The 18457-nt window shown below is 38.0% G+C and overlaps 1 protein-coding gene across 4 annotated transcripts in view; it reads left to right on the forward strand.

Moving 5' to 3' along the window:
• SOAT1 (sterol O-acyltransferase 1) overlaps positions 1-17639 on the forward strand; it is a 61234-nt gene extending 43595 nt beyond the window's left edge. For all 4 annotated transcript variants that reach the window (XM_010850146.1, XM_010850148.1, XM_010850147.1 and 1 more), the window contains 12 exons: positions 1235-1294; positions 2593-2700; positions 3451-3733; positions 5371-5449; positions 7460-7541; positions 7829-7874; positions 8918-9047; positions 10290-10387; positions 11618-11716; positions 12765-12900; positions 13458-13603; positions 15421-17639. In XM_010850146.1, coding sequence (XP_010848448.1) covers positions 1235-1294; positions 2593-2700; positions 3451-3733; positions 5371-5449; positions 7460-7541; positions 7829-7874; positions 8918-9047; positions 10290-10387; positions 11618-11716; positions 12765-12900; positions 13458-13603; positions 15421-15477 — 1324 coding nt within the window. In that variant the 3' untranslated portion in view covers positions 15478-17639. The remainder of the gene's footprint in view (positions 1-1234; positions 1295-2592; positions 2701-3450; positions 3734-5370; positions 5450-7459; positions 7542-7828; positions 7875-8917; positions 9048-10289; positions 10388-11617; positions 11717-12764; positions 12901-13457; positions 13604-15420) is intronic.
• Positions 17640-18457: the final 818 nt, after the last annotated feature.

Raw genomic sequence — 18457 nt, forward strand, 5'->3', positions numbered from 1 at the left:
TCTTACTATGTGGATTGTAACAAACAGCATACCTCATTTAAGACTATGCTGACTCATAAAATAACCTGGCCAACGCTTGCTGAAATCTTTACCTTTAAACGAAACAGTGACCCTATGAGGCAGATACTTTAACTGTCCGCATGTTATAAGTTTGGGAAACTGAAGCACAGAGCAGTTAAATGTCCAAGATAACACAGTGGGAATTTGAACCCAGAGTCTGTCTCCAGCATCAGTACTCTTCTCTAGATCATTATCCTGCCTCCCTATTGTACTCTGTACAGTACTTGTAATAAAGTACAATGCAAGTAGTTATTCTTTTTGGTCTGTCATCCAGAGCCATAGAGGGAAGGGAGGGCTGTCAAAGGCCAGTGTGTGCTAATTGGCCATTTTGTGCTTTCTTTGGTTTTATGCCTCGTTGGTCTCTGACAGTCTGCTGTTCTGGAGAACAGTTTTGATCAGGAGAGTCACGAGAAGTGCTAGCGGTACTACAAGACACCCTGAAGAAGATGATAGAGATAGATGTTAAAATGGGAGGTTTTAGTAACTGGAGGCACTTTTTTAGATCATGAGGCTGTTGGGGATTGTTGGAAGACCTTAGGGGTTGTTGTTGTGAGTCGTGAAAGTTGTGTCCGACTCTTTGCGACCCCATGGACTATACAGTCCATGGAATTCTCCAGGCCAGAATACTGGAGTGGGTAACCTTTCCCTTCTCCAGGGGATCTTCCCAACCCAGGGATCAAAACCCTGGTCTCCCCATTGTAGGCGGATTCTTTACCAGCTGAGCCACAAGGGATCATACGTATCAGTGCCGTTTTGGAGGACAGATCAATAATAGTATGTGAACTGAGTAAAGTATGGCTGGAGTCTTGTCCTTAGGAATATTTAGGAGAAGGAAGAGTGGTTGTCAACCTGTCATTCCAGGAATGCTTCTATCTCCATAGGGGCTGGGCGGGCATTTCCAGGAGGCTTTAAGTGCTGCTCTGGTTAGGTTTGCCTAACATCTCTTCCTTCCTAATCAGATATGTCTGCACCTACCTCATAGCATTGTTCAGAAGGAGCAAATGTGTTAACATGCATAAAACCCTAACACAGTACCTGGGTCATAGTGAGAAGGCAGTTAATTAATATTACAAGCTATAGTTGGTAGTATTTATTCCTTCTCTTTAGCCATAGGTTTAAATTTCTTGTAATACTTGAAGTACTCATATTTTATTTTAATTTTTGGTCTTCCCAGAGATCTGAGAGCACCTCCGGAACATGGAAAGATTTTTGTTACAAGGCGATCTGTCTTAGAGTAAGTATTTTTAGTTGTTTTGGTTATTTGTTTGAATTTTTAAAAATCAAGCTATTCTGATTGTTAGAATCACTGTGTAGTCTATGAATGTTTGTTCTGTGTTCATATAATCCATTAGTTTTGATACTTCTTTTTGTACATTTGCCATCTCTTGCTCCTCTTTTGGAGAAGGCAGTGGCACCCCACTCCAGTACTCTTGCCTGGAAAATCCCATGGACGGAGGAGCCTGGTAGGCTGCAGGCCATGGGGTCTTTAGAGTTGGACACGACTGAGCAACTTCTCTTTCACTTTTCCCTTTCATGCATTGGAGAAGGAAATGGCAACCCACTCCAGTGTTCTTGCCTGGAGAATCCCAGGGACGGGGGAGCCTGGCGGGCTGCCGTCTCTGGGGTCGCATAGAGTCGGACACGACTGAAGCGACTTAGCAGCAGCAGCAGCAGCAGCTTCTCCTTTGATTTTTTTGGTTCTGTCTCTGGTTTCAAAGGAGAAGTTGTATGTAAGAGTGGTTATTGGTCCTCTGATAAATTCCTTGAAGTTGTGCTTCAGAGAATTGGTTACCCAAAGAGCTGGAACAAAACTTTCCCAATTAGGTAAACCACTTTTGAGAGAGTATTGCTGCCTTCTTGATACATAAGTTTTTTTCATCTCTCTTTGGCTAGGCTTTGAGACTTGATAGTTTTCTCAAATTTATTTATTTTAGAACCCTAGTTGTACAGATTTTTTTTCCTTAATTGTTAATATTTGTTTATTTGGCTGTGCTGGGTTTCAGTTGAGGCACATGGAATCCTTAGTTGCAGTGTACAAACTCTTAGCTGCAGCATGTGAGATCTAGTTCCCTGACCAGGGATCAAACCCAGGCCCCCTGCATTGGAACCTCAGAGTCTTAGCCACTGGACCACCAGGGAAGCCTCCTTATTTTGTTTATTTTTAATTGAAGGATAATTACAATATTGTGTTAATTTCTGCCATGTATCAATATGGATCCATCATAGCAGTTATGTAGATTTTATGGGGGAAAAATAGGCTATGTAGACTAATTGTGGCAACCTCATTTGTGAACTGAAAATTAAAAGTGCATTTTGAGTAGGTAATGAGCATTTCTTTTGAAATGCTCTGTGAGTAGGTAATTATTATTCATTTCTTTATAAGAATACTGATACTCATTAGTAATGTTTCATGATTACTGTTGAGATCGTTTTGGAACATGGATCAAGCATCTTCTGAACTACTTTGAAGTAAAGTCTTTAATATTTGGTGTTTTAAAATGCTGATTAATTTTATTTGAACTGTATTTATAGTGAGCTGTTTGAGGTGGACCACATCAGAACAATATATCACATGTTCATTGCCCTCCTCATTCTCTTCATTCTCAGCACACTTGCAGTAGATTACATTGATGAAGGAAGGTAAGACAGCATACCTGTTTAGTGGATGCATGGGGTGTTGAGAGTTTTCCCTGTATTTATATTCTGGAAAAAAAAAAGATTCAGTTAAACTGCTTCAGAAAATCCCAGAGCAGCTGGTTCAAGAGTGGGATTCCTCTCTCTTGAAAAGTACAACCAAAAGGAATATTAAAAGTTTTATTACTTTTAACTTTTTAAATGGTCTGTTTTAATAGGCCATATTAGTTGTTTCTAGGTAATTTTCCTTTAGGAAAATTTGGAAAGAATTTTGTATATATAACATCAATTTTTCTACTGTGGTATGTGTTATATTTTGTTTCAAAAAATCGGGTAGCTTATTGGAATTTAATGTTTGAAATTTGAGATAATGATGTAATGTATATTAGATTTTCAGATTGTACTATTTCTTTCTGAAAAACCGTCGTTTGTACATAACTGATTGCTGTTCGAACAGTTCAGATATTAACTTTGCCATAGAACATTTCAGAGTTTAAAATACATTAATGTGAGAATCTACTCATTGGGAAGTTCTGAGTATTTTAGATATCATATGTTCAAAGACCATATTATCCTATGGCTTTTAGAAAATAAATTGTGAAGTGGAGGCTTAGGAGCACAAATGTTATATCCATGACTCTGTTTATTAGTGTTGTTTCCTGAAGTTGAGGGTTTGGGGTCTGAAAGTTTTGAATTTTATGAATAAGTGTGTATTAAAAAATGCACTTCTGTGTTCTTTGTGTTTTTCCTCCCCAGGCTGGTGCTTGAGTTCAATCTCATGTCTTATGCTTTTGGGAAACTTACTGTTGTTTTGTGGACGTGGCTCACCATGTTCTTATGTACACTGACAGTTCCTTATTTCCTGTTTCAACGCTGGGCCAGAGGCTATCACAGGACTTCTCACCCAGTGGTCCATTCTTTCATACACTGCTTCCTTTTTGTGGTCTTCCAGATTGGAGTTCTAGGTTTAGGACCACTTTATGTTGTGTTAGCATATACACTACCACCAGCTTCCCGGTGCATTGTTATATTAGAACAGGTAAGATTTTGAGTGTGCCTAGTGCAATGATTTGCTTAGTTAATAATAATTCAGTTACTTTTGTTTAGTAGTTGGATACATTTTCATATCTAGTTCTTTAGGCTCTTAATTATAAAATTAAAGTGTTAGCTAGATCATCTTTTAAAATTTGTTCTATCTTCAGTGTTCTCTAATTCTTGATAATTGAAATAAATTGAACTATTCTGGATGAATTCAAATTCAGTTTTTGAACATTTTTTGTAGAAGCCATCTAAATTAGAAAATTTTTTTGTCATTAAAAACTCTACTTTTAAAGTGTCAGATTGATTGTTTTGTCATATAACCATCTAAAAGATTTATTTTGCTTGTATGCCCTTCAGAATTTTCTGACTTATATTGGCTATCTGTAATGTAACAATGGATTGGTTCAAAATGGGGAAAGGAGTACCTTAAGGCTTTATATTGTCACCCTGCTTGTTTAACTTATATGCACAGTACATTATGCAAAATGCCGGGCTGGATGAATCACAAGTTAGAATCCAGATTGCTGGGAAAAATAACAACAACTTCAGATATGCAGATGATACCACTCTAATGGCAGAAAGTGAAGAAGGACTATAGAGCCTTTTGATGAGGGTGAAAAAGGGGAGTGAAAAAGCTGGCTTAAAACTCAGCATTCAAAAAACTGAGTTCATAGCATCTGGTCCCATAATTTCACGGCAAAAAGAAGGGGGAAAAGTGGAAGCAATGACAGATTTTCTTTTCTTGAGCTCCAAAATCACTGCAGGTGGCTAGTACAGCGATGAAGTTAAAAGACACTTGCTCCTCGGAAGGAAAGCTATGACAAACCTAGACAGCATATTAAAAAGCAGAGACATCGCTGCTGACAAAGGTCCATCAAGTCAAAGCTATGGTTTTTTCAGTGGTTATGTACGGATGTGAGAGTTGGACCATAAAAAAGGCTGAGCAGCAAAGAATTGATATTTTCGAACTGTGGTGCTGAAGAAGACACTTGAGAGTCCCTTGGACTGCAGGGAGATCAAACCAATCGATCTGAACGGAAATCAGTCCTGAATATTCGTTAGGAAGGACTAATTCTGAAGCTTCAATACTTTGTCCACCTGATGTGAAGAGCCAACTCACTGGAAAAGGCCCTGATGCTGGGAAAGATTGAGGGCAGGAGAAGAGGGCATCAGAGGTTGAGATGGTTGTTTGGCATCACCGATTCAATTGGCATGAGTTTGAGCAAACTTCAGGAGATAGTGAAGGACAGGGAACCCTGGCGGTTTGCAGTCCATGGAGTGGCAAAGAGTTGGACGTGACAGCCACTGAACAGCAGTAACAGCAACGCTCTTCTTGGTTGTCTGTAATGCTCTGTTTGATGGAAAGGACTATTTCAGGAGACTTTCTTTGAACAGGCTTTTAATTTTTCAATTCATAATATACATGTAATAGAGGTGTTAAATGCAAAATAATTTGAGTAATAACATATCCCTCTTTAGAGGTCTTCACTGTTTTAGTCCGTTAAGGTGAGTTTGAATTGGCATATACAAAATTAATAGCTCTTTATGTGATTATAATCTTGTGCTGTTCAGTGGTTGCTTATAGGAGATAAGACAGTGATAGAAAAGTCATCTTTCCTTCCCTCTCCTTTGCAGATTCGTTTTATAATGAAGACCCACTCATTTGTCAGAGAGAATGTGCCTCGGGTACTCAATTCAGCCAAGGAGAAATCAAGTATGTAATTCCAGAATTCAAAGGATTGTTCATAGGGTATTTCAACCTTAGGGTATTTACTGGGATTGATTGTATATTACATTCTGTAGACATTATGTTTGATTTTAAATATAAGGATCCAAAAAACAAAAAACCCAACTTGTTAGGAAGGAGAAATATATATATATATATATGGTCTGTATTGATTTGGAAGACTTTCTTGCTGTTTCCTGATTGTTTCTGTTTTACCTTTGTAGCAACCCAAATTTAAAAACACTGATTATTAGACTCTTGCAACTTTGCATTATTTGTGTAGAATGTTTTGTGTTTTTTTTAATTTATTTTAATTTGAGGATAATTACTTGACAATATTGTGATGGTTTTTGCCATACATCAGCATGAATTGGCCACAGGTACACAAGTGTCCCCTGCATCCTGAACCCCCCTCCCACTTCCCTCCTCACCCTATCCCTCTGGGTTATCCCAGAGCCCTGGCTTTGGGTGCCCTGCTTCATGCATCAAACTTGCCCTGGTCATCTGTTTTACATATGGTAATATACTTGTTTCAATGCTATTCTTTCAAATCATGCCACCCTTGCCTTCTCCCACAGAGTCCAAAAGTCTGTTCTTTACATATGTGTCTCTTTTGCTGTCTTGCATATAGGATCATCATTACTGTCTTTCTAAATTTCATATATATGCCTTAATATACAGTATTAGTGTTTCTCTTTCTGACTGACTTCACTCTGTATAATAGGCTCCGGGTTCATCCACCTCATTAGAACTGACTCAGATGCGTTCCAATGGGAAATGAGTAATATCCTATTTTATATGTACCACGACTTGCTTATCCATTCGTCTGGCAGTGGACGTCTAGGTTGCTTCCATGTCCTGGCTATTGTAAACAGTGCTGCAGTGAACATTGGGGTATATGTGTCTCTTTCAATTCTGGTTTCCTCAGTGTGTATGCCCAGCAGTGGGATTGCTGGGTCGTCTGGCAGTTCTATTTCCAGTTTTTTAAGGAATCTACCACTGTTCTCCATAGCGGCTGTACCAGTTTGCATTCTCACCAATAGTGTAAGAGCGCTCCCTTTTCTCCACACCCTGTCCAGCATTTATTGTTTGTAGACTTTTTGGTGGTGGCTTTTCTGACTGCTGTGAGATGATACCTCATTGTGGTTTTGATTTGCATTTCTTTAATAGTGAGTTATGTTGAGCGTCTTTTCATGTGTTTATTAGCCATCTGTATGTCTTCTTTGGAGAAATGTCTGTTTAGTTCTTTGCTCACTTTTTGGTTGGGTTGTTTGTTTTTCTGGTGTTGAGCAGCACGCAGCTGCTTGTATATTTTGGAGATTAATTCTTTGTCAGTTGTTTCGTTTACTGTTATTTTCTCCCATTCTGAAAGCTGCCTTTTCACCTTGCTTATAGTCCTTTATTGTGCAAACGATTTTAATTAGGTCCCATTTGTTTATTGTTTCTATTTCCATTACTCTGGGAGGTGGGTCATAGAGGATTTTTCTGTGATTTATGTCAGAGAGTGTTCTGCCTCTGTAGAATGTTAATAGATTCATTATGCCTATGTGCTTTCTCCTTCCAAATCAAGGAGCCACAGGAATAACTTAACTTAAAAGAATTAAAAGTGAAGTCACTCACTTGTGTTTGACTCTTTGCAACCCCATGGACTATAGCCTACTAGTCTCTTCTGTCCATGGAGTTTTCCAGGCATGAGTACTGGAGTGGGTTGTCATTTCCTTCTCTAGAGAATCTTCCTGACCCAGGGATTGAACGCAGGTCTCCCGCATTGCAGGCAGGTGCTTTAGCATCTGAGCCACCAGGGAAGCCCACAGAGGGATTGGTAATATTCAGTTAATTTAGGGATAAGAAGTCATCATTTTTGACAGAGCAAGAGGAAACATCATGAGCTAAGGAGAGGTAGCTATTTGTCTTCCCTATTATGTGCTTATTTTCCCCTTTCAGTTTTGCTGAAAGAAAATGAAGAGCCTCCAGTCTAACATAGTTTCCTTTTTCCAGGCACTGTTCCAGTACCCACAGTCAACCAGTACTTGTACTTCTTGTTTGCTCCTACCCTCATCTACCGTGACAGCTATCCCAGGTAATGGCACTAGGAAGCAGAAATGGGATAGCACCAGAATGTGCCAGGAGTGAGGCGGTTAGGTGGGCCAGTTCATGCAGGCGTACAGAGCAGGAGTCCCACTGGCGTAGGAAATCCCAAATGGTGATTCTAGCAACCTGATTGGATTGTAGTAATTCTCAACAGAATTATACATGTATTTCCTACGTCAAAAATGATGTTCTGTGTGGGGAAAATACTGTGAGGATCTTTTTTAAAGTTCAGTTATTTACTTTATTGAGAAAGTTGTTTTGTTTCTTCCTTTTTAGGACCCCCACTGTAAGATGGGGTTATGTGACTATGCAGTTTGCACAGGTAAATTTTTTTGTGCCTGAGGTTTGTTGATTGGTAGATGGGGATTTGAATACAATAATAACTTAATATATTTAAAATGTTGGTAAATTTATGTCTACCAGGAGCTCTAAAACTCTTACTGAAGTCTTATATATGTATATATATGTATGTGTGTGTGTGTGTGTATATATATATGTATTTTAATATTGTGGTAAAATCACATAGTATACAACATACTGTTTTAACCATGTTTAACTGTACAGTTCAGTGGCACCAAGTACATTCATGTTATTGTGCAACTCTCACCATCATCCATGTCCCGAAATTTTTCACCTTCCTAAATTTCACCTTCACCCATTAAACACTAACTCCTCGTCCCCTCTCCTTACCCTAGCCTCTAGCATTTACCAGTGTTGTTTCTGATTCTATGAATTTGACTATTCTAGATATCTTGTATAAGTGGAAACTCTTCCCAGTACAGTAACTGGTATTTGCTTTGCCAACACATCAAAAGTAATTTTCTATAATCAAACTTTTTACTGTAATTAAAGTAATTCTATGTGGTTACTTCCGTTTGCATCTACACTAATTTTCCCCTCCCTTTCTGTTTTTTATTTTATTATTTATATATATATATATGTATATGTAGATGTGGTCTGACACTCCCCCAACCCCTTATCTGTATCATAAATCCCAGAAGAACAAATTTTAAAATCTTGTGTCAGTCAAATACCCATTTATGAAATAGGTTTTTTTGTTATGGGTTTCATGTAACAGGAAAAGCAGATTTCAAAGTCTGATCTTTTAAAAATGCCATTTGGTAAAGGCTAGAGAATGGGTATGATAGATATTAGCCTTGAGTACTATCTCTGAAGGATTAAAGTTCAGCAATCTTATACACTCATGTTAAATGGTGTGTGTGTGTGTGTATATATATATATATATATATATATATATAAACATTAGTGTATGGATCACGTATGTATCTTTTGAAGGAAAAAAAATCACTTTTTATCTTTCCTGATCAAGCCACCATTATTCTAATGATCTTTGTTATGTTCCAGGTTTTTGGTTGCCTTTTTTATGTGTACTACGTCTTTGAAAGAATCTGCACCCCCTTATTTCGGAATATCAAGCAGGAGCCCTTTAGCGCTCGTGTTCTGATCTTATGTATATTTAACTCCATCTTGCCAGGTAATGTGGGTACTTGTTAATATGGCCATTCATGAAATTGCAAGGAAAGCAGAAAGCTATTGCATATGAGCACCTTTGACTGACCTGCTTTTCACTATAAACTCATCTACACATCTATACCCATCTCTGTTCTCTTTCCATATATCCCACAAATGAAGCATACTTCCTGTCTCTGGCTATTGTTTCCATTTGTCGTCTCACTTTCACTCAAGTTTTGCTTTCTCTGACTGTAGTGAATGCACATAGTCCATATTTATGCTTTATCTTCTCATTCACTGTTCAGTCACTGTACTCCGGCTCCTGATTGGACCAGGCCATTGAAATGGCCTTTATTAAAATCACTGACCTCCTCCAGTAGTTGGTTTAGCCCTTAATCTGTTTGATCTCCATGAAGCATTGAATGCTGTTGACCGCATGTTAAAGTCTCTCTTGCCCCTCTTATTCTTTCTGGCCATGCCGTACATAGCAGTGAACAGCTTAGTTTCCTTTACTTACTCTTTCTCTTTTCTCTACCCATCAAATGGTACTGTTTCCTGTCGTCATGTTCTCTCTTCCTTTCCCTCTCCCTGAGACATTTTCTAGTACCACTCCCTGCTTGCCCTTCAAGATTTACTCCAATAAATCTATCTGTCCTTCTGATAGAGTACGTGTTACTTACGTATATCTTCCCCACTAGGCTACAAATTCCGTAAGCTCAAGGATTGTGTGTTATAGCCAGGTCAGCCAGTCATAGTCTCTCCTACACAGTCTTACACATAGTAGACAATATTTTTGAAAGGGATGGGCATATAAATGAATATTTTAAAATACTGTGTAATGTATATAAAGTGCTGATGAACTTTGTTTATAGTGGAGATGCTATTTAGTATTTGGTATTAAAAAATAAACAGGCATTTGCCTGGTAGAGAGGTATTAGAAAGTTGCTTCCAGGTTGTGGGATGGATTCAAAGGCATGGAGTATTTTAGAATGACAGAAGTCTACTACCAAGTTAAGCCATACATTTAAGCATTTTCATTAAAAACAAACTGGGTCATTTTCATCTATAAAACCCACTTGGAAGAAAGTCATTTCTTTACTGGGTTGAAATAGCTTTCAAAAAATACCATATCGTTTCTGGAATGGATAAGGGGAATAATAACTTTAATTTTACAAAGTAATTTAGCTAAGCAAATGACAATATGTAATTAACTTACTAGTATATGAGCAATTTAGAAAGACTCTAATATTCATCTTATTTTTAGGTGCGCTGATACTGTTCCTTACTTTTTTTGCCTTTTTGCACTGTTGGCTCAATGCCTTTGCTGAGATGTTACGCTTTGGTGACAGGATGTTTTATAAGGTAACATGTACTTGGACCCATCATTCTCCTTTTCACGTTTTGTTTCCTCGTTGTTAAGTATTTGAATATTGTTGGCTACTAGCTTTTTAACATAAATGTTGTGAAGTCATTTTTCCCCACAGGTTTTACGAATATTAAGTCAGAAATTTTGTTGCTGATAAAGGTGGCATAGTCTTGTCTTTTCTGCTACCTCTAACATCTGCTCCCTTAGATCCACATTTGCTTTCTACTGGATCCCATACTGGTGATTATAGTGGGAAAGCATGTGTCCAGAGGGCATTCTGAAACTTTGCTGACTTTTTATTTGACTATTTATTTTATTTGAAATTGGCTGTCTGGTGCTGTAGGAGTGATGTCAGCAAATTGTTCTACGTAAGATTGTTCAACAGTTCATGAAGGAAGTAATGTTTCCCTCCTTTGTTTTGAAAGGCTTTAATTCTGCTTCAGATAGTATTCTTATGCTTCCAAAGTTGATATTAAGTTGTAGGCTGAGGCAGATTGGTTCATAGTGTTCTGAACTAAGTTGCTTCAGTCGTGTCCGACTCTTTTTGACCCCGTGGACTGTAGCTTGTCAGGCTTCTCTGTCCGTGGAGTTCTCCAGGCAAGATTCCCTGAGTGGGTTGCCATTTCCTCCCCCAGTGGTATTCTGTAATCCTACCCAAAGCCCTCTAGAGTTTTGTTTGTTGATGTTTTGACAACATTCTAGGCCTACCCTACTCTTCTCTCAAAAAAGCAGTGAGTGTATAGGTTTTAGATGTCTTCTTCCACTGGTTTGATCTTAGAGGGAACAAGATACGCCTATGCTGTCTCACTTGTGCAGCTTACATTTTGCTGTTTATGATACCAGCAAACTGATCTTGAGAGTTATCACACAGTCGGAGTCTGTGACCTTCAAATTCTCTCATTGTGTTTTAGCAAGGTAAGTGATTGTTACTTAGATGAACATTAGGTTACTTAATGATTATGTGGTGTGTCTTCCATCATAACTTGTTTGATGACGATGAGACAAAATGAACCTGGGAACTTAATCATCCGTTGAATTAGGATTAATGTCACATTGAACACTAATAACCAAAATGCCTTTGAAGATTTTTCTGCATCAGTGTTTGACCAGCAATTTATCATCACACTCTCTGCATGTCTCATTATGTGCGTATGTTCTCTGGGAGGATTCAGGAGGTTTTGCTTTGGCTTTGTTTATGTGTTTACACCTTTGCTTTTTTTCCTCAGGATTGGTGGAACTCTACATCGTACTCTAACTATTACAGGACCTGGAATGTGGTGGTCCATGACTGGCTATATTACTATGCTTACAAGGACTTTCTCTGGGTGAGCAGTGAGGTTTAGTTGAAATTGTTGAAGAAACAGAGATTCTTTTCCAAAAAGTATTAGTATTGTACAGCTGAAAGAAATTATCCTTAGTTGTCCGCAATTTTCTTGTGAGCCCGTAAGGTCTCAGAAGTCTTCTGCTTTGAGTAGTCCTGCATAGAGGACCAGTGTGTACAGGTGCTAGGATTAAGACCATGTCTTCACTCTGGATTTCACGGCTGCAATGTAAGAACGCATGGAGGCATTTGGAGAAGCTGAAATGATCCACCCATAATGGTTGATTTTTTTTTTTTTTTTTTAAGGAGTCTCATTGCTAACAGATAATCTCCAATCTCCCCCTTACTTTCTCCATTTGGTTTTTGTTTCTGTTCCTTTTGTTAAAAGTGGAGAAAGCTCCTATGGTCGAATTTACAACTCTCCAGTATAGGTTATTAATGTATGTCTTCCAGACATTCTTTACAACAGAATTTATTTAGACTGACTTAAATGTAGACAGTTAACACTGGTATCTGATTAACACTGATGTCTGGATTGTAGGTTTGAATTGTTAAGTAAGGGCACTGTTGGCTGAATGACAGTGTGTTGTGGTACAAATGACAGTGTATGTGAATGTCCTTCACTTGTAAGGGTAGTTTGACTTATGGATGAGGCAAGTCCCTTGTTTCTGAATCTTAGTTTTGTTACCTGTACAAATGGTACCTGCCCAGTCTACCGTACAGTGTTACTCTGTGTCCATTTATAAATGAAAACTAGGTTTTGTCAACCATAGTGTGTTACAGATATAAGTTACTAATGTTTTTGAAGATATGCTCAGTCTTTCAGCATTAGTTTTGGAAATGCCTCATGTAGTGAAATAAGGATTTTTAAGCACAAATGTTTTTTGTCATTATTTTAGTACATGTGTATTACTCCGAGGAGTAAACTTAGAAAAGCAAATACAGATCTGATTAAATGGGTGCCTTTAGTACGTTTTCAGTGTGTCTTGTGCAGTGCACGTTTGACGACTTACTTTTTGAAAGTTGCCCTTATGTTTTTCCTTTCACTGCAGTTTTTCACGAAGAGGCTCAGGGCAGTGGCCATGTTAGCTGTCTTTGCCGTGTCGGCCACGGTGCACGAGTACGCCTTGGCTGTGAGCTTGAGCTTTTTCTATCCAGTGCTCTTTGTGCTCTTCATGTTCTTTGGAAGTGAGTGTCTTGGCGTCTCGTGAGTACTGAGTATAATGCTAAAAGAAAACAGAACATTGATGTAGAAAACTAGATAGTAGTCATATCAAGGTAGTGTTTGTCAGATGGTAAGAACATTCATTTTGAGTAATTATACACAATTCTGTTGCAAGATGTTTACACTTTGATGTTGGGAAATGAGCTAAATAACCTCTTGAAGACTCATACAAACTATAAAAAACCTTGCCATTCTTAACACAGTGTTCACCCTCTGAAAAAAACTAAGCCTTTTTTTGGGTGGGGTGGAGAGGGACAAGTGAGAATATGAATGCTTTCATGGAATATGTATTTTCACCTATTCAGAATACTGATTGATTTCTAAGTAATCACTGATTAATAAGTTTTAACAATGAAGCTTCGTTTCTACTTATATGACCAGTGGCCAGAATAGAACTGTATGTACACAGTTGAAGCTGTTTATGGTAACTGAATGATTATAGCAAACATCTGAGTCTCCTAAACTCCTGGTAGATTGTTTTGATGACTGTATGTAACTTTTGTTGTTTTCATAACTTTAGTGGCTTTCAACTTTATTGTCAACGACAGTCGGAAAAGACCAATTTGGAATGTCCTGATGTGGACTTCCCTCTTTGCGGGCAATGCAGTCCTCCTGTGTTTTTATTCTCAAGAGTGGTATGCACGTCAACACTGCCCTCTGAAAAATGTGAGTCTTCAATCAAACTGGAGTAGAAGAGTAACCTATTTGTCCTCTGATTATGAGAGTTGTGGGCAGGATTAAGGGGAAGGGAGTAGTGGAGACAGTGATTAATTAATGTTAAGGGGAGGGAAATGTGGAATAAAAGCAGTAACTTATCTAATCTTACTGTACTGTCCTTGAACTTTTCTTTTGTTTTCTTCCCATGAACTCTCCTAGTTCTTGGTTCTGTCTCTCTTTTTTCCCTCCTCATCTGATTTTTCTTTAGCTCCTTCTAATATTCTTCCTGTGCCCTGAAAATGCAGGTCTTCTCCAGGGTTTTCTCAGTGGCATGTATATCCATTCAAACCCACAAATATTTATCTTTTACCTCTTCCTTCCTAAAGTAATAAACTCTTCATAACAGTGTTCTGGAGAAGGCAATGGCACTCCACTCCAGTACTCTTGCCTGGAAAATCCCATGGGCAGAGGAGCCTAGTGGGCTCCAGTCCATGGGGTTGCTGAGGGTCGGACACGACTGAGCGACTTCACTTTCACTTGTCACTTTCACGCATTGGAGAAGGAAATGGCAGCCCACTCCAGTGTTCTTGCCTGGAGAATCCCAGGGACGGGGGAGCCTGGTGGGCTGCCGTCTATGAGGTCGCACAGAGTTGGACACGACTGAAGTGGCTCAGCAGCAGCAGCATTCAGGGATTGAACCTGTGTCTCTTGCGTCACCTGTATTGGCAGCTGGATTCTTTACCACTGCACTACCTGGGGAGCCCATAACTAAAGATACCCGAAATCAAATCAATCCATTTCCCTTCCAAAGCTTCTGCTGTCCACCCTGATTTTGCTGTGCTGCTCTCAACCCCTCCTTATTTCCTACGAATCCCCTTTGTGCATTTGAACCAGTTGCTCTGAACTCTGTCTCTCGTCAGTCTGCTGCTCACTCAGATTTCACCTGTCAGATTTTATCAAAATCCAGTTTGGATGCAGTGTCATCCGTGAAGCTTTTTCCAATTCTTGCTCCATCTCTTTTCTATTTCTGAACTTTCTCCTCTTCCTCATTTAGATAATTCAGTAATTTTAAACTTTGTATTATTATAGTAATTTGTGTATATTATCATCCTTATCCCACCACCATTTAGATTTTGGGTGGTGCTCATAAAATAAAACACAAGATACAGAAAAAGGGTAATGTCTATTTGGAATTTGGTCAGGAGTCCATGCAGTTTTGTAAATTTTGCTGGACTTAGCCTCATGTAAAGCTTCTAAATCAAGTAAATCTGTGCTGTAGATAAAAATAATGAACTTTTTTTGAATTAGTGAGCTGCTTATAGCTTAAATGCTGGAAGGCATTTAAGACATGTACAGTACGTGGGCTTCCCTGGTGGCTCAGTGGTAAAGAGTCTGTCTGCCAATGCAGGAGACATTTGGGTTCGATCCCTGATCTGGGAAGATCTCACATGCTGCAGAGCAGCTAAGCCTATGTGCCATAGCTATTGAGCCGTTGCTCTAGAGCCTGGGAGCCACAACCACTGAGCCCACGTGCTGCAACTCCTGAAGCCCATGCACCCTAGAGCCTCTGCTTCACAACAAGAGGAGCCACCACAATGAGAAGCCTGCACGCTGCAACTAGAGAGTAGCCCCACTCGCCGCAACTAGAGAAAAGCCCAGGCAGCATCAAAGACCCAGTGTAACCAAAAATAAACAAATAAATACATAATAAAATTTTTAAAAAGACAGTACAATACGTAACAGCACCCCCTTAATCTACCCCATACCTCATATGTACAGAGCATACAAATAAACTACTCTTCCTTTTTTTTTTTTCCCCCTTGCAGCCCACGTTTCTGGATTATATCCGGCCACGTTCCTGGACTTGTCGTTACATGTTTTAGAAGCTTGGATATTGTTTCCTTCCTTGACACTGAAGATTGGGTATTACCTGACTTGGAGCCAGCATCTGTTTTCAGCCATCATGAAGTTATCTGTGTTATTTGGACCACTTCAGGCTTTACAGATGGCTCACTCCATTCCTAGGTCACCTGAAAATGAGCTGTTAAAAGTTTACTGGAAGTTTGGACACTTTTAAGCAGTCAATTTTTTTCCTTTTTGGGAAAAGGGAAACTTGTAGCTGATGTAACAACAGATTTTTGCTAAGTCATATCAGCTTAAATCTCAGAAATTTGGTTTTGTTTCTTAACTCCATCTAATTAGAGACCAAACATCATGTTTTTTTGGCCACTGAATTAGCCAGAATGCTGCTGAAGAAATCACTTAAGTACCTGTGGCTTAGAAATTTTTTCATGCACACTATTGGAATGTATGCTAATAAACCATGCAATTGGGAAAGAAAATAATGTGGAATGTTTTCCTGTTTCTAGTAGAGAAAATATCTATTTTTCCAAAATAATCTTATTACATATCCTAATTTGTATTTTTAAGTTCAGGTCTATTCAATTTTTATCTTGTTTTTGCTATACTATGTAGTCATGATATCTGTGAAGCAAAATTATCCCTTACACCTTGAATTCTTGAGTTTGCATCCATAATATTATATATCGAGGGGGACAAAAGCAGGAAGAGAAAAAGGAGTGAGGCCGGACAAAGAAAAATATTTTCTAATGTATGAAGCAGTTTTGAAAAAGAACTTGCAGAATCAATCACGTGTTTAAACTATTTTATTGTAGAACTTATGTGGAAGATAAATTTTTTGTTGTTGTTTAAACTTTCAGGTAATAATTTCTTTGAAGTTATTTAGAAGTAACCATTGGTATAGTTGTTTTATCTAATGAATACTGACCTCCGTTGTTTTGCAGACTAGTGAGTCTGTATCATAAGTATTAATCACAACCATTAATATTAAAGGGAATACTAAAGATCCAGAGAAGCTGGCTTCTGCATTCACTCAATTATTCTTAATGGTAGTATACTTTAGGTACAGTAAATAATAGGTGGTCATTTTCAAGAAAATGTACTTTATTGTGTGATGTTCCCATGTTATAAGATGCCTAAGGCTAATAATACAATGTGGTGTGCAGGAATTATTTTGGTTGTTTATATGAGGTATGATTATGTCTGTAAAGATGGAGCTTTGGAGACCATGTAGGTCCACCCCAAAGAAGGGAGACTTAATTACTCAAAACTGGGAAAGCAGCCAACTTGAGAAGCTATTATCTTGGTATTCTAGTAGCCCTATTGCTGTCTAGAAAGTTGTGAGAAGTCTTTTTCAAACTGATTTAACGTCAGTCTGAACCTCACAGAAAGGTAAGTAAAATTTCTTGAAAGTCATAACTGTTGTGTGCACTGCAAGTGCCCAGCTAAGGCCCCTCTTTTATTTCCCATATTTTTGGTCCAGCTGAGCTTAGGCAAATCCAGCCTCAACAGACAAAACCGTACCTCAAGGAAGGTTATTTTTAAAAGGTACTCCACATGTTCCTAAGCAGTAATTATCTGTACAGTGGCATTGTAGTTGTAATGGAATAACATTCCAATAAGACTGCTTTAATATAGCTCACAATTTCCAGCATTTTTCTAAAAATTAAAATGAGTCTATCACTGGAACTTAGAACTACATTTTAAATACAAAGAGGGAGCTGAGAAAAGCACACTGGTTTAAGATGTGGTTATGAATAAGCCAGTCTACTGAAGCGAGAGAATGGAATTCTTAGGTCTGTATTTTTTGTTCAGTACTGTGAATGTACACTCCATTGAGAGGACTTTTGCTGTGTACTCATTCTGAATACTGTATTTATTAGACTGATCAAGGCTGGGTTTTGTTTGTTTGTTTTTAAACTCTCATCCTCCCTTTGTTTATTAGTACTTTTTTTTCTACCCAAGATTTTAAAGTGACAACAAATAATATGTATAATTATAGACTGTTTAGAATGATAAGACTGTCCTAAGATATTTTGAGAAATACTTAAAGGAAAAGCCACTTTCTGTGAAAGACATTAGTTTAACAGCCATGATCTTAATACTAGCTGCTTTTATTGAAAGTCTTGCCTTTAGAGAACTACTTACACTCTTCTAAACAAATAAATTAAACTAAAACTTCTTACTAATGTGTTTCAGAAAGATTTATTGAGTTTGTTTTTTCATTCCCTTCTTTTGTTAATAGTGGTGGAAATGATTTTCACTTATGGAATGATACTTTTTTCCTTTTGAAAAGTAATGAGGTTAACATTTCTTTCCTATAAAGTATTAATTAATTAATTAATTAATTTTCTATAGAGTATAATCATTAGTTTGAGTGTGTTACCTAAGAGAACAACTAAGATCTCTAATGTCATACATTTGTCAGATGCTTTTATTGTTGGTTCTGGATAGGGAAGGAAAATGGAGGGTGCTTTTATTGGTTTTTGGTGGATTAATTACTGCAATTGCCTAGGTAAAGTTGCTTCCTCATGTTAGAGCTTAATTAGAAAACCAAGGCTGCAATTCATTAGTATAGGCAATTTTCATCATAATATAAAAACTATACTTGCCTGAAAAATTGAATCCTGAAGTCTTTATAGGAAACATAACAGAACATTGTGTGTTGTAAAAGTTCGTTACATGGGCTACATAGGCTAAAAAGATGTAAGTTATGAGTTGTTGAAGCCTTTTATACAAAAATATTTTTGTTTTGTGTAGAATTATGTAATTTTGAATAAAGTTCATTGTTCTCTCCGGGGGAAAATGACGAAGATAAACTAGCATATCTGTGGTAAGTAGGTGGCCTAATACATAATACAGTGTAGTAGTTTAAATATGTTAGTTTTGAAACCTTTTAAGAAAAATTAAATTGTTAGGCTTAAGCCCAGCATATAAAACATAAAATATAGCTGCTTCTGGTTCAGATCGGGATATAGGGCTGGAGCCCTTCTTGTTTGGTTA

This window comes from Bison bison, unplaced genomic scaffold, assembly GCF_000754665.1.
Source record: "Bison bison bison isolate TAMUID 2011002044 unplaced genomic scaffold, Bison_UMD1.0 scf7180017864289, whole genome shotgun sequence".
In the NCBI taxonomy this organism is placed as follows: domain Eukaryota; kingdom Metazoa; phylum Chordata; class Mammalia; order Artiodactyla; family Bovidae; genus Bison; species Bison bison.